This window comes from Sander lucioperca, chromosome 7 (assembly GCF_008315115.2).
Source record: "Sander lucioperca isolate FBNREF2018 chromosome 7, SLUC_FBN_1.2, whole genome shotgun sequence".
NCBI lineage: Eukaryota > Metazoa > Chordata > Actinopteri > Perciformes > Percidae > Sander > Sander lucioperca.
The window spans coordinates 8,221,394-8,235,514 of NC_050179.1; the positions used below are offsets into that span (position 1 = coordinate 8,221,394).

General features: G+C 41.5%; 1 protein-coding gene across 1 annotated transcript; it reads left to right on the forward strand.

Moving 5' to 3' along the window:
* The first annotated feature begins 4,446 nt into the window (after positions 1-4,446).
* LOC116038686 (netrin-4-like) lies at positions 4,447-13,996 on the forward strand. The gene is made up of 10 exons (XM_031283260.2): positions 4,447-4,808; positions 5,088-5,644; positions 7,615-7,887; positions 8,816-8,942; positions 9,182-9,370; positions 10,167-10,374; positions 10,515-10,627; positions 10,770-10,838; positions 11,865-12,038; positions 12,469-13,996. The coding sequence occupies exons 1-10, from the start codon at positions 4,748-4,750 to the stop codon at positions 12,609-12,611; spliced, it is 1,914 nt and encodes a 637-aa protein (XP_031139120.1). The 5' UTR covers positions 4,447-4,747; the 3' UTR covers positions 12,612-13,996.
* The last annotated feature ends 125 nt before the right edge of the window (positions 13,997-14,121 follow it).

Sequence of the window (14,121 nt, forward strand, 5' to 3'; positions counted from 1 at the left end):
CTTTACTGAGATTATCATCCTGTCTGCCCCTCAACTGAGAACCCTCGGGGAGCTACTTAATCTCACCCGCTTTAGGTAAAAGTCTAAAGGGTGGCTCTTGAAGACATGTTACCATCAATTATAACCGCTAATAGACAGCTTCACAACATAAACATAGTTATCCTCAATCTAGCACCAACTTTCAAACATTCTATGACTTTCTTCATCATTAAAGTGTGTTTAAAAGCTTAAATACTACAATTAAATGGTACAGCAGGTGGAATTTTCTTAAAATAATGGCGTTTTTTTTTCTCTCAGCAAAGTTTTAGCTCAGAACAGCCCAAAGGCATCCTCATGATTAACAACTGCCATCGGTCTTCAAGGTCACCATGTCTGTCACGTCGCATTTTGCAATGTATGCCCTTTGTGTTTTGCTATGCAACAAGGAAAAAAAAGCTTCTTTGGGCTGTCTTACATGGGCATTTTCAAATGAGCCTGCACAATGATGATCAAACACTTATAACACTGACATTGTGCCAACCACATTTCTGTGTCTCAGTCATTTTCATACTGCATGCCAATACTATAAAGTATACACTAAGTAGTATTTTTTTTTATAGTGTACTGTTTTGGAGGTTACTGTTGATTTGTTTACTGTACACTTTTGTGCTGACAGATAATGACAGACCATGGGTGTGCCGATAAATGTCAATTGAGCTATCACTGTGTAGCACATATGACCAATTTCATAGTTGAAAATTTCAAAAAAAGCAAGTAAAAATGTCTTTTCCTAAACTAATCTATATGTTTTCCAGGAGCATCACTTTTTCAGGCTGTGAGAAGAGTTTCCACTTCAGGAAAAACATAAAAAAAATGTGTCCACAATAGTGGATTTGACTACATCTTCACAGAAAACAAAATTTAGACAAAAAAGAATGAATTGTAAAGCTGCACACAATTATAACTAACATGGGGTGCTGTCCACCAATACTATGAGTGATGATACAAGATATAGCCAGCAAAAAAAGAAAGAAAAATAAACAAACATAAACTACAATGTTATGTTTAAAATCCCAACTGTATTTTGAGTGAAAGATTAAATTAAGGGAAATCCAGTATTATTGTACCAGACCTTTAAAATGTTCATAGTTAGTATTTAACATGCAACAGTGATACAGTGAAAACTGACACTTAACATATGTCCCATCCTCTATAATACAGTAGTATTAGTATAGTAACATGTAAACATGATCTGTAACATAAATCTTTCCGCATGTTTGGCTGCTCCTCTGCTTTTTCAGCTATCACCTGTCAGATACTCAAAAGAAGAACTCACACCTGTGGTTTGTATGTTAAAACCTGTCACTGTTTCCTCTCCCATTGTTCACGATACTGTATGTTTTGTGTGTGCTTTTATTCATGTGGCAGATTACATGACACAGGTACACTTTAGCCCTCTGTGGGCTTTCCGATCCTCTCCCATAACAATAAAAAATAAAACTGTCACACATCCGCCTGCCTGGCTTTTATGAAGGTGAAACTCCCCTAGTTCCCCTGTTTCTGTGTCCACTATTAAAACCAGGCTTGTGCTCAGTCATCTGTTGAGTCTTTCCTGTGCAAAAAGAGAGTATGTCAAAAGGTGATGTAAAATATAGAGTATAAACTTCCAGAAGTGTCTGGATGGAAAGGGTTGAGGGGGTGAGGGGAATGTGTGTGGAGGGGTAGTGGAGGCCTTTGCTGTCCTAAGTAGTATCAAGAGTCTTACTACTGTCATAGTATAATATGAATAACTAACAGTGGTAATGCCAAATGAGTTACATCATTGGAAGAGTTGCATTTTAGCACTAACATTTACATAACGCAGAGCCTGTTTCTTTTTTGTGTAATTTCAGATTGAACCATCTGATAAAATGTGGGTGAGGGGAATGTTATGGCTAGGAACAAGCAGACAGATAGCAGTGATAAATGTCATAAAAATGGAAGCAAAGAAGCAGAAGGTGTTTGGAGCCTTTAATGCCTGGCCTGTGGGCAAGGCAGCTATGCCTGGAGCATGTCTGGCTTTTTGTCTGGCTTTCACAGGAGAGTAGACAGATTATTTGCAAGGGTGAAGATGGATCAGTGAGCTGAAGGTACTATGTGACATGGCAGCATGAGGAGGGGCGGAGGGAACCATATCCTTTTACAGTCTGGAAATAAAGCAGGCCAGCGGCGGTGGAACGGCCCCACGTCTCTCATCTTATTGGGCCATTAGTTGACGAGGCCACAGCAGCACCACTGGCTGCAAAGGTCTAGCACCAGATTGTAGCAGACAGGGAGGTGATTTAACATGAGAGGATTATTTCATCCCAGTATTTCATTGAACTAATAGCCCTTCTGACTGTACTGTAATGCTTAACATTATTCATGAATGCACTTATCTGTAGTATTCCCACATAGATACACTGTTGTTCATTAATCATACAACTGCACCTGGTTTGATCTTTTTAATGGAATAAGAGAACAGTGTTTTATTCCTAAAGGAATAGTTGGACATTATAGGGCATTTTTGGGACATTTTGTATTTTGCTTTCTTGCTGAGAGTTATATGAGAAGATTTATACCACTCTAATGTCATGACTGTAAATGTGAAGCTACAGCCAGCAGATGGGTAGGATGGGTATGACCTCTTAACCTCTAAAGCAAAGAAGCGAATAATTGTATTTCCCAAAATGTCAAACTATTCATTTAACCCTTGAGTTGTCTTCCCATCGACCATGCAACTTTTTTTTTCTGGGTAAGAATTTCAGTTTTTGTCACTTTTTTCAAAAAGAATCGTCACTTTTTTCCGATGTTTTTCCTGATGTTTTTGTCACTTTTTTTTAGACTTTTTTGTCATAAATTTCCGATGTTTTTGTTGACTTTTCTGCACTTTTTTTGTTTTTTGTTTTTGTTGGTTTTTCCAAAAAAAAAATGTCACTTTCCAACGTTCTTTGATCATTTTTTTTCTCCAAATGCTATAAAATTTAATAACACACCCAAATTCAATGAAAGTAGTGAACTGATCATTTATTTTACTTGTGCAGAGTAATGGTTGTATGGAACCATCCACGTTATGTTTTTGAACAATTTAGTTGAAAAAAAAAACAAATTTCTGATATGGAAACTTTTTGAAAATGGGTCAAATTTGACCTGAGGACAACAGGAGGGTTAATGATTTGACTCAGTAGAATTTAAGTTGTGTAACAGAGAAAACAACAAACAGCTGAAGTTAAAGAGAGTAAAGGAATTTTGTTGCTTTCATCCTGCCGGGGGAATACATCACAGACTGGCCAAGATTAGACATCCTTCTTCTGCAGCATTTTTCACGGTGACTACTGGGATTTAAGGATCGTAAAAACATGCAAGTGAAGTGATGTACAAAGAGAACAGCTCAAGGTGCATCATCCCTTCCCCTGGCGAATCATCTGGAGACAACCAAAATAACCCATGCAAATCTAAAAACACAGACATGAACCCTGTTCAGAAGAGGCTGTCCCTGTGACGAGAGTAGCAGTATTCAAGGAATGCTCATGACCCCTTCTTCTCCTTTAACATACACACCCATATGACAGGATGATTCATATGACAGGCCATATTCACAATGAGATTACTCTTGACCTGTGTATTCACAGGTATGATGCATATTCTCAACGACACTGTGCCCTTTTCATCTTTATTCATCAGCCTGTCCTGTCTTTGGCTGTCTACTCCACACTTTAAAGCTTTTACATAATATCAAATGATTATTATATATTGTGTTAGCCACTGGCAAAGCTCCCTGTAATCCATATGACCATTTTTTCTTCTAAAATGTCTCTTTTGAATTTGAGGTGATTTTACTGTTAAAGTAAAAATAAAATGGTGTGCAACTGGATGGTTATTGGGGTCAAGGGTTGTGCGACCCCTCACGTCCAGGGTTGTTGTCTGTCTGACAGGGTAGGTAAAGTGTAATTAATGAGTGGCAGTTAGAAATAAGTGGTGATATGTGGCAGGAATGCAACACAATGGCATTGGTCAGAGCTCAAGTGTCTGAGTGGGTTGTGGAGGAAATCTAAATGTCTCACTTACTGTTTTAGACCAGTGCTTTTCTACTCTAAATATGATGCCAACCAACTGCTTTAACTATGGGTGCTTATTGAGGGAGGCAGAGATAAAAAGTAAATGCGGATTGAGGGTAAACCTGTGTAGCCTATAGTTTGAGGCTGATAAAAATGGTCCTATATGTAGATGATTGTTTACTTATGGTGAAAATAAGCATGATGCCAGACTGTCACAATCACAATCATCATCATCATCATCATCATAATCAAAACATCCCCTTTATATGCCAACAAGTCTTCCAGAGATGGTTTTGCTATTGCTCCTTTTGAAGTCTGATTTTAGAAACCAGCGTGGGCGGGGTCTAGGAGAAGACAAGAAGGGGAGGGCGGTGCTTACCTCTTCATATTCCCAAATGTCAATGAACTCTCCACAGCAAGTTGAAGTGGGCTGGAAATATTTAAGGATAATCACTGCAGAGCGCTCAGATACCACATTTGTCCACCATGACAGACAGGAATAAGCTCACGTTCAAGTCTGTTGAGTTTCTTAATATCTGTAACCGTTTGTAAGGAGGGTTATTTTATATCGGAAAGGAACATGTAGAATTATTAACAGCTGGATATCTGGATCAAACTGTTGAGGGCGCGTTCTTGCTCTTGCGGAATATACGACAGGTGACTTTATGTAGAAGTACAACAACTCTTCCAGGATGAGACTGTGGACTTTACTTGTCATTATCCCGGTGTGCGCATCCTCTCCTCTGTCAGCCGGTGAGTTTGAACTTATGTGTCTAAGACTTTTACGCACCCACTTCATGAAGATGTGAATTATTAAAACGAGCATTGCGCTCCTGGGAAGCGTTGTGTCCACGTGCCTCACAGCATCATAAGTGCACACATTCTAAGAAAGGGTGTTAGGGAAGCGGGAACCGAACTCGCAACCTTCTTAGTACCCTAATGTCCTGCCATGCCCGACGTAGCCTACAACTGCCGTTCTTCTCTCACCTTCTCTCAAATTATACTAAAGTTAACGCACCTTTTTCCTACCAGAAACGTCTAAATCCAAAGGTCCAGCTGTGGAGAGCCGCTGCTCCGGCCGAGCCTGCAATCCGCTAATGGGCAACTTGGCCCAGGGCAGAGTGCTGAGAACGCAGTCTGTCTGCGGCTCCAACTCCTCGGAGCCCTACTGTGTCTACAAAGAGACCGCTCCCCCCCGTAGCAGGGAGTCCTGCTCGGCCGCAAAATGCAGCAAGTGCAACTCTGCTATCCCCAGCCAAGCGCACCCCCCCTCTGCCATGAGCGACTCTTCTTTCCGCAACCCTGACACTTGGTGGCAGTCGGCAGAGGGGGTGAAGGAGGAGACGCTCCAACTCGACCTGGAGACGGAGTTCCTCCTCACTCATCTCATCCTGGTGTTCCGCTCACCCCGCCCCGCTGCAATGGTGCTGGAGCGCTCGCAAGATTATGGGCACACATGGAGGGCCAGCAGGTATTTTGCCAGGGACTGTGAGGAGGTGTTTGGCCTGTCAGAGGGGTCGCCAATCGGGGTGAGTGGAGCAACTTGCACCTCCAAGTATTCAGGAGCTTTCCCTTGCACGAGAGGAGAGGTGAGTACAGTGGCTGGTCTAGAAACATTTACATGAGGTGGAAAGTGGTTTAGACAGTGTGGCATGAGAGGGGTGTGTGGGGGCCGAAATAAAAATGCATACTACTTCTGCAGATAAATTAACATAAGGTAGCTTATAAGTAAAAACATGTTTTATTGAGTGAAAGGATATATCACCTTACTGGAAACATACCATGATGTGAGCATTATCAATTATGGATTTTCTATCCATTTGTTTTGCCTGTTTCAGTGCTTTTGACAGTGTAAGGACATAGAGGTGCCCAAAAGCTCGTCAAAGCTATAAACAAGAACACTGACAGCTATTAGTAGTCATTTAGTAGTTTCTAATTACAATTCGCTAAATCCTTCATTTAAACAACAGGATTTAGAAAACTGATTACGCATGATCTTATTCTATTATCTATTGTAGCTCAGAGAAAAGGTTTCAATATTGGATTGTGATTTTATTTCTGAGATCTGAGAGTGACAACATTAAATCTCGCTGCCAGACATCCCCCCAGCACTTCACAGCAATAACACTCACCATCTCCTCTGATCTTGTTGTCCATTTATTGGCACCAGGATGCACTATAAGCTGATATCACACAACCCACTGAACAAACAGTTGCTTTGTAAACTGACCTCCTCTGAAGGGCTGCGGGAGACCTTTTTTGTTAGGCCAGCCTTCTAAGCCGCAAACTGCTTACCCGGCTAGAATATCAATGTTCACTTTTACCTATGATGTTCTCCCAAAGCATTTTTTTGGAGCTGCTGTGTCATCACAGGGAGGTCTGAGCCAGAAAACCAGCTTTGGTTAATTCATGAGCAGACCGTTAATTCACACAGAGGTGTAGAAGAAAGACTCTCACTGGATAGTAAAGATTTGTTTTGCTCCAAAGAGCCTCAGACCACGTTGGGAGGTTCTGGTTGAACATCTGAATAAATATATGGCTTTGACTGATCTCATAATTGCAGTGTATTTGCAACAAGTATGTGTCTTGCTACAGTATGTCAGCTCTCTTGTGTAAGCCCCTCGCCCTTTATAATTAGTGTCTCTGTTGCTCAACATGCAAAGACGTCCCCAAAATGTTGTGTGAAGTTTCCGTAATAAAGTAACAATTTAGACATCATATACTTAGTTTAAAATCTCTGCTTGCAGTAATGAGCTGACGTATAAATATGGTCATTACAAGTGAAGTTTTTCTTATTGCAGAATCAGAATTAGCTAATTTGTCAAGTGCCATAATCATACAGTAAAACCTGTAGTTGACATGTGTACTGTATCACTAACCACATGATGTCATAGTGCAAAATATAGTCATTATGACACAGCATGAATTCTCTCAAGTGTACAATACAAACGGACCATACAAGTATGGATGATAATTGTATAAAATAAGTATGAAAAAGGGACATTTTGGAGTGTTTTCACCCTATACTGACACACAGAACTGATGAGAATAAATGAGAATTAGATTGAAAAATAAAAGTGTGTATTGAAGATAACGTTTGTCCATATTAATGTTTATCTTTGGGTCTGGAACTTATCCACTCATGCTTCCTGCTTTCAGTTTTAAAAAATCCTACCACAATCATATTGTGTGTCTGACAGTTTTCATTCCTGATGTTGCGATGAAGAGTAATGACTGTATATTTTCATATACAGACAGAGTATCTGAAAGATCAACATTCAATTAAACTTAACGAGGGAGAACAAGAACCATTTTGTCCATGTTTACATTGGAGCTAGTCTGATTTTCCTAGAATAGCAGCTATTTGAGGAGCGTGAAAGATGAACCAGATTGATGCCTGGTTTTTATTTGGCAGACCAAGAAAAAAGAGAAACTGACATAATGTTTTTGTCATGGTCTGTCAGTGTCTCTAAGGTCAGTTTCTTCACTTATTAGAGAGGCTTTAACAAATGGAATAACACAGATTTTAAGACATTTTCTCCTCTACTTCAATGCCCAGGTGATCTATCAAGCTTTGTCGCCCTGGCACTCAGTGGATCCGTATGGACCAGCTGCCCAGGACAAGCTCATGATCACCAACCTCAGAGTCCGTCTGCTGCAGCGCCAGCAGTGTCCCTGCCAGGCCAAACATTCTGGTGCCGCTGTCCTTCCCACAGACCACTATGCCATCTATGATTTTATTGTCAAAGGCAGTTGCCTTTGCAATGGTCATGCTGACAACTGTGTACCAACCGGGGGCTACCAATCCAGCCAACAGAAGACCGACAACATGGTGAGCGATTTTAAGCTGGATTTTGTGAACATACAGCTTGCAGGTACACGATACTCCACCAAGGAAATGCTCTTACTCTTGGTCTTTTGTTGTGAAAATTAACTAAGATGTTGTGTCATGCTGATGGCTTCATTTTGTCTCAGTTTGTATTTGTTTATTTGGTGAGATTGGGAGTAAAGGGTTTGGTTTGGTTTAGTTCCCACCACTCCCTTGTTACTCAGCTGTGCGCTGGTATGTGCCACTGAAGTGAAGACTGGATATTAGGCCACAGCTTTACCTACCATTACAGGGATTTAAGGATGTGGAAACTTAAATTATGGTATTCAGCCTTATGCTTTAACAACCCATAGTCTCTGTTGTGTTATTCTTTTTACTATAAGAGTGTGTAACCACTGTGGTTGTACATGTAGATGTTGATATGTTGCAATACTTAAGAAGTATTACGCACATCACATGTACCGTAGGTGCAAGGCTGCTGGAAATCAGGCTCAATGAAAAAAGTAACACCTGCACACTGACTACAGACCACAAACTTATTTAAATGGATAATGTTTCGATTTCATTCAGATCTTTGTCAGGGCAAAATGTTTTAAAATGGTCTCCACATATATACATCAATAGGCTGATGACAGGATCTATGATGACAGGCGTGGTTAACCATCCAACCTGCCCAGGGTAATACACATCTTAAAACAATTAACAGTTTAAGAAGACTACAATGAAAACTCTTCAAATACACATTAATCCAACAGACTGGTAGTACACTATACAATATAATACAATACTCAGTATGCTGCAGTACTACTTGCTCACTTTCCTTTAAGCAATGTTCCTGAAGCACTTGTAAAAAACATACAGTCAACAATTAAAAGATGCCTGCAGATACAATACAATTTACAAGTTTCTTTCCGTGGTGTTTGCCTGGCAGGTCCATGGCAAGTGTGTCTGCAGACATAACACAGCAGGTGACCACTGTGAGCGCTGTGCACCTCTCTACAATGATCAACCCTGGCAGGCTGCCAATGGCATCATAGGAACACCGCATGAGTGCCAGAGTGAGTGATGGGGCAAGAGAGTCAAATGCAGAGTAGGACACACAGCATGTAGACGTATCTTGAAAATTAATTTAGTCTCATAAATCACATGTAACCTTTTAGACACTCGCGCATGATGAATAACTAATAATGTCAGCTACCGTTAGAGTTATCACTGCTATCACTAGGGCTTGGAGAGTTCAGCCGAGCAAAGAAAAACGTCTCGTTGTGTTTGATTTTACATGTCCATCTAAACCTAGAGTGCAAGTGTAATGGTCACGCCAAGAGCTGTCACTTTAGTCGTGAATGGTGGCTGGCGACAGGACGGCAGAGTGGTGGGGTGTGTGACAACTGCCGCCACAACACAGAGGGCCGTCACTGCCAGAACTGTAAGAAAGGCTTCTTCAGAGACCCCAGCCAACCAAAAACTGCCCCTGACTCCTGCAAAGGTAAGGCCCTTCAAGTTTTTTTTCTCAAACCATAACTCTGTTTGGATGAATGCCAGCAGAGAATTCCAATTAAGGGGGGAGCCTTTGATATTTTGAGGGCAGTAATGGAGATTAGATTTTTCTTTTGACCCTTTTGAGATTAAAGCAGATTGATCTCTTTGATAAGGGCATTTTCCCCCAGCACCACTCTGAGTCACTGCATTCCCAGTGATGAGATAGTAAGATGACTCTAGTCCGCTCCTTAGCAGGAATGACGGAGACGACCGCACTGTTTTGGAATGTGACTGTAATTGCAAACAATGAAGGAATTTCCCATGGACCATGCAAGCACATTTTTCTCATTCTTGCCCTTTCCCTTCTGCCAGGCATGCTGAAGCCTTTTTTTAAGAACAAACATGCCATTTTTGGAAACAGACGAAGCAAGTATGTAACAAAAATCAATCTGTCATCACAAAGGACCATTAGGCGGCAGGTCTCACAGCGTAGAGAGGGTGTGATTAACTGTTTGTTGTTGCTGCAGCTGCTCAACGCATGTTGAGTAAATACTCCCCGTTGCTTGCTACAGGACGATGATAAAATACAGTTAACTTTTATATTGCCACAGGAATTCCCTGTGTACACTCTAAATGGGTTTGTTTGTGCTTCTATAAGTGTGTTTGTCCTTTGCATACATGCAGGCTTATAATGTATACTTAGTGCTTCTAGGTCTGTGCCAGAAAAGGAGACACGTAGTTTGACCTACAAACAGAAATGTTAACATACAGTCCTCTTGTTCTGTCACCCCTCTCCTCTGCAGCCTGTTCGTGCCACCCTGTAGGCTCCGTCCTCTCAGGAGGTAGCACTCTCTGTAACCCTAGCAGTGGGGAGTGCACTTGTAAGCCCGGTGTCGGAGGCCCCAGCTGTGACAGCTGCATGCTGGGATACTGGGGGCTTCATGAATACGGCTGCCATCCATGTGACTGCACAGGGGACTGTGACCCCTACACCGGTGACTGCATTTCTGGGTGAGAGCCAAGACTTAATACAATATCCATATGTATTTGTACTTGGATTAAGTGATGTGTGGTGTAGAGGTGAAGTGCATTCTGGATGATTAACACTGAGTGGAGCCCTGCCTCTGACTGGTTTTACTTCTGCGGCACAGCTCAGATGTTGAGGTCTTCTATACAGCCACCGGCCACACGGGACACAGCAGCAATAATAGTGAGACGGCACTCTTTAGGGTAGAGGAGCTTTTCTCTGCACTGCACCACTCTGGTGAGTCACAGGTCATATCATATGTAATATACTGCACACTCAGCCCATACAGATAAAATGCAGGTGTTTTGATCTTGAAATCTATACATCATGATGAAGTGATTTACAGGAATCTTTTTAATAATGTTTCATTTTTTTCCAGTGAAATGTGAGTGTGTAGAAGTAACCCTTGGCAGCCCTAAACTCTTCTGTGCTGCGGAGTATGACTATGGTAAGTGCTATTTGACAGAGGGAATTCATTCAATATTGTGTAAGCCAATCATGGCAGTGAAGGAGGGTGAGACTATTCAACAACATAATGGACTCTGTCACTCTAAAACCCATCAGATCTGTCTCTAATACAATTCCAAATGTTAGATGTTCCACTCCCATTGAGTTTTCTTGTAAACAAACACATTTTCTCTTTACATTCATTGTAACTCACCAAAGCCCATTATGTGTCATATTGAATGCATTTTCTCACTCATAAAACCTTTGCAAAGCCAATTTTTAGAAAATGTTGAAACATGTATTGTTTACATCCATGTTTACTTGCTAGAGGTCTTCTTCTTACCTGTCTTTGCTGACACATTGCTGCGTTTCATGGTACGTAACCGCCACTTGTAAATCAGTGGAATAGTTTGAAACCATTGGCAGGAATATGTATCTAACCACCCTCATGCACATGCACCAGGACAAACAAAACAAGACCCATTCACAAAAACATTGCTCCACAGCGCTACTAGTGGTCGCAAACTCCATAGGCTACCTTTTAAAGAAAGTTAGCATTGCACCTCAAGGTCAAAATTGATGCAGCAGAGGCCAAGATATCTGACTTTTAGTCCACAGCCTGGATCACCGATTCCCATGTTGCAACGCGATAGGATCTTTTCATTAGATTCTCCCTTACCCACAGGGCCCACCTCTTTCAAATGCAATGCCCCCAGTGTGTAATTTATATAAAAATTAGCAGTCTCCACAGCCCAGGCTGAGGAAAAAAAATCCTGATGACATCAGTTTGGTTATTTCCCTAGACTTGAAGAGCTACTCCAGGGCCACAGAAGACATTATACAACTGTTTTCAGGGGCTCATAGTTCTCCTCATGACAAGTGAACTGATTTGGTAGTGTAAAATTGGTGGAGTTCCCCTTTAACCTTTGAAATGTGTCTATGCTGCAAAAGAATAAAAATCTGAGAAGTGGAAATTGTATTTTGTAGTTGGTAGACTGCTAATTTTTTGTTTGTGTTGCCTTGGCAGTGCTGGTGGTGAAGGTAATGTCAGCTCACGATAAAGGCTCCCATGCAGAGGTAGAGGTTAAAGTCAAGAAGGTCTTGTACCAGAAGCCTCAGATGAAGATCCAGAGGGGAAGCGTCACCCTTTACCCAGAGTCTTGGACCACCCAGGGCTGTACCTGTCCTATCCTCAACCCAGGTCAGCTGCAGCCACTTCCAGAATAAAAAACTGTATTGCTCACAATGCAAAAGCTTAATAATTAGTCGACTCTTAAGTGAACAATCTGCCAGCTTTGTGCTGAATAGAGGATCTTTGTCGCTGCTCATGAAGGCTTTGAGTGGGTGCCAATGTCCTAATATTAGTCATTTAAATTGGACATTTACAGCTTAAAGATTAGAGCCACCTCGCTGTTATGAGACTATTCAGATCTAACACTCTTACAATAATCATTTCTGGCAACATTCATCCAAGCCATCCTTAGCAGCACAGTATTTAACTAGTTTATTATAGTTATATAATGATGTGGGCTCTTTGTTCATAAGGTGATTTTCTCCTGTTTTGTGTATTTTAGTGACATTCTTAGTAGAGCTGAAATGTAGTAAAGCTTATGCTCTGTTCTCTTCTCCAGGATCTGAGTATGTAGTGGCTGGTCATGAGGACTGGAAGACCGGCCGACTGATGATCAACACCAAGAGCCTGGTTAAACCATGGAAGTCAACCCTGGGACGCAAAATCCTCCACATCCTCAGAAAAGACTGTGGCCGCTGGTAGGGCATTACCAAGAACTGCAGTGGACAGAGGGATGGAGAGGTATGATCTGTGACATACTGTACAGGAGTGTACGGAATAAACGAGGGACTGTTTGAATTAGGCATTGCTTGGACACTAAAATGAAAGCAAATCCCCATGCCTACTACAGGGATTTAATGTTTCTGGAGTCCACAGCCCCAAGAAACAGCTACTACACCACAGTGCTATGGTAGAAATAAGCACAAACCTCGCCCGACTACAGTCACTTAAGAGTCAAAGTAAACAAAGCAAGCCATAAAGACTTACATCTGAACAAAGACAAAGCTGATGTTGGAATTTCATTCCTGTCTTACTATATTATATTTTCCAGGTAATTTATAAAACAATGCATGTTAAATACTCAGTTACACTTTATTTCCTGGGTAAGTTGCTGTCAGACTTGATGAGCCATTCAAGTCCTACAGTATAAATGTTACTGAGAGCTGTTTACTCTCAAGTCTTGCAAAGGCACAGACTGAATTATCCTTGTCGTCTCGCAGATATTGCCGATAAATCATGAATGAAGTCAGAATGTGTGTGAGTGTGGATGTGTGCATTTGCTTGATGTCCTTGGCAGGGAGTCTGGGACTGTGCAGGTCAGAACAAGTAACTCCTGGATGAAAAAAACATTAAAGGAATCAGGCGGCTTAATCTGAACAGCTCTGCTCAGCTCTGGCAAACTCGCCCGCCTGCTGTCTGACAAGAGCAAACACACTCTGCTCCACCCTCTCTGGTCTGGAGTATATGCAACCGGCTAAAACACTCAGGATTGAGTTTGTTCTCACAGCTGGTTCAGTTACAAGAGTTACTCATTGTCAGGTTACTTCAGTCAGACTTGATTCTGTGAGGATTTTCTGCTGTCCTCGTCTGACCTGCTTCTATATGAGGAGGATTCACGCATCTCCAAACCTGACCCTATGGGAGCCAGTGTGTGTGTGTGTGTGTGTGTGTGTAAGAAAGAGAGCACACTCTCTTAACATATGCTCCTCTTTTTGGCCTGTGATTCCTGCTGCCCCAAAATAAATATGTATTAAAAGCCTGGGTATTCATTGACATCACAGTGTATCATATCCGGAGTCCACAGGACATTTTAGAGCCAGGCCCAGTTAAGAATAGGTCTGGTTTCTCTGTCTCCAAGGAGGACAAACTATGTGAGGATATATGATGTGTTCCTCAAACATGACATCACTGACATGTCCTTGTCCCAAAGACTTTACCAAAATAAGAGAAAGGGGCTGGAGATTTCCTTGTAAAGGACAAAGTGGTGCTTTGGTGTGCATGAATTTGTAATGCTATTTTTGTGTGTCCTATATATTCTTTTTTTTATCTAAACTGCATAAACTACACATTAGTGTGCTCATTGTTAATACTTCTGGGAAAAGTCTGTTTCCTTCCATGACGACATTATACTGAAACACGAGACTAGGAATAGCCTGAAGTGTTTTACTGTAACGTCTTCACGAGTACAGGTGGCTGACTGATGTTTGTTTTA

Bases quoted from the DNA above. Each gene is read 5' to 3' on its own strand.
- LOC116038686 (XM_031283260.2), top strand. From the start codon at position 4,748: ATGAGACTGTGGACTTTACTTGTCATTATCCCGGTGTGCGCATCCTCT. The intron at 4,809-5,087 runs GTGAGTTTGAAC...TTTTCCTACCAG, and splicing joins ATCCTCTCCTCTGTCAGCCG to AAACGTCTAAATCCAAAGGT. The intron at 9,371-10,166 runs GTAAGGCCCTTC...TCTCCTCTGCAG, and splicing joins TGCCCCTGACTCCTGCAAAG to CCTGTTCGTGCCACCCTGTA.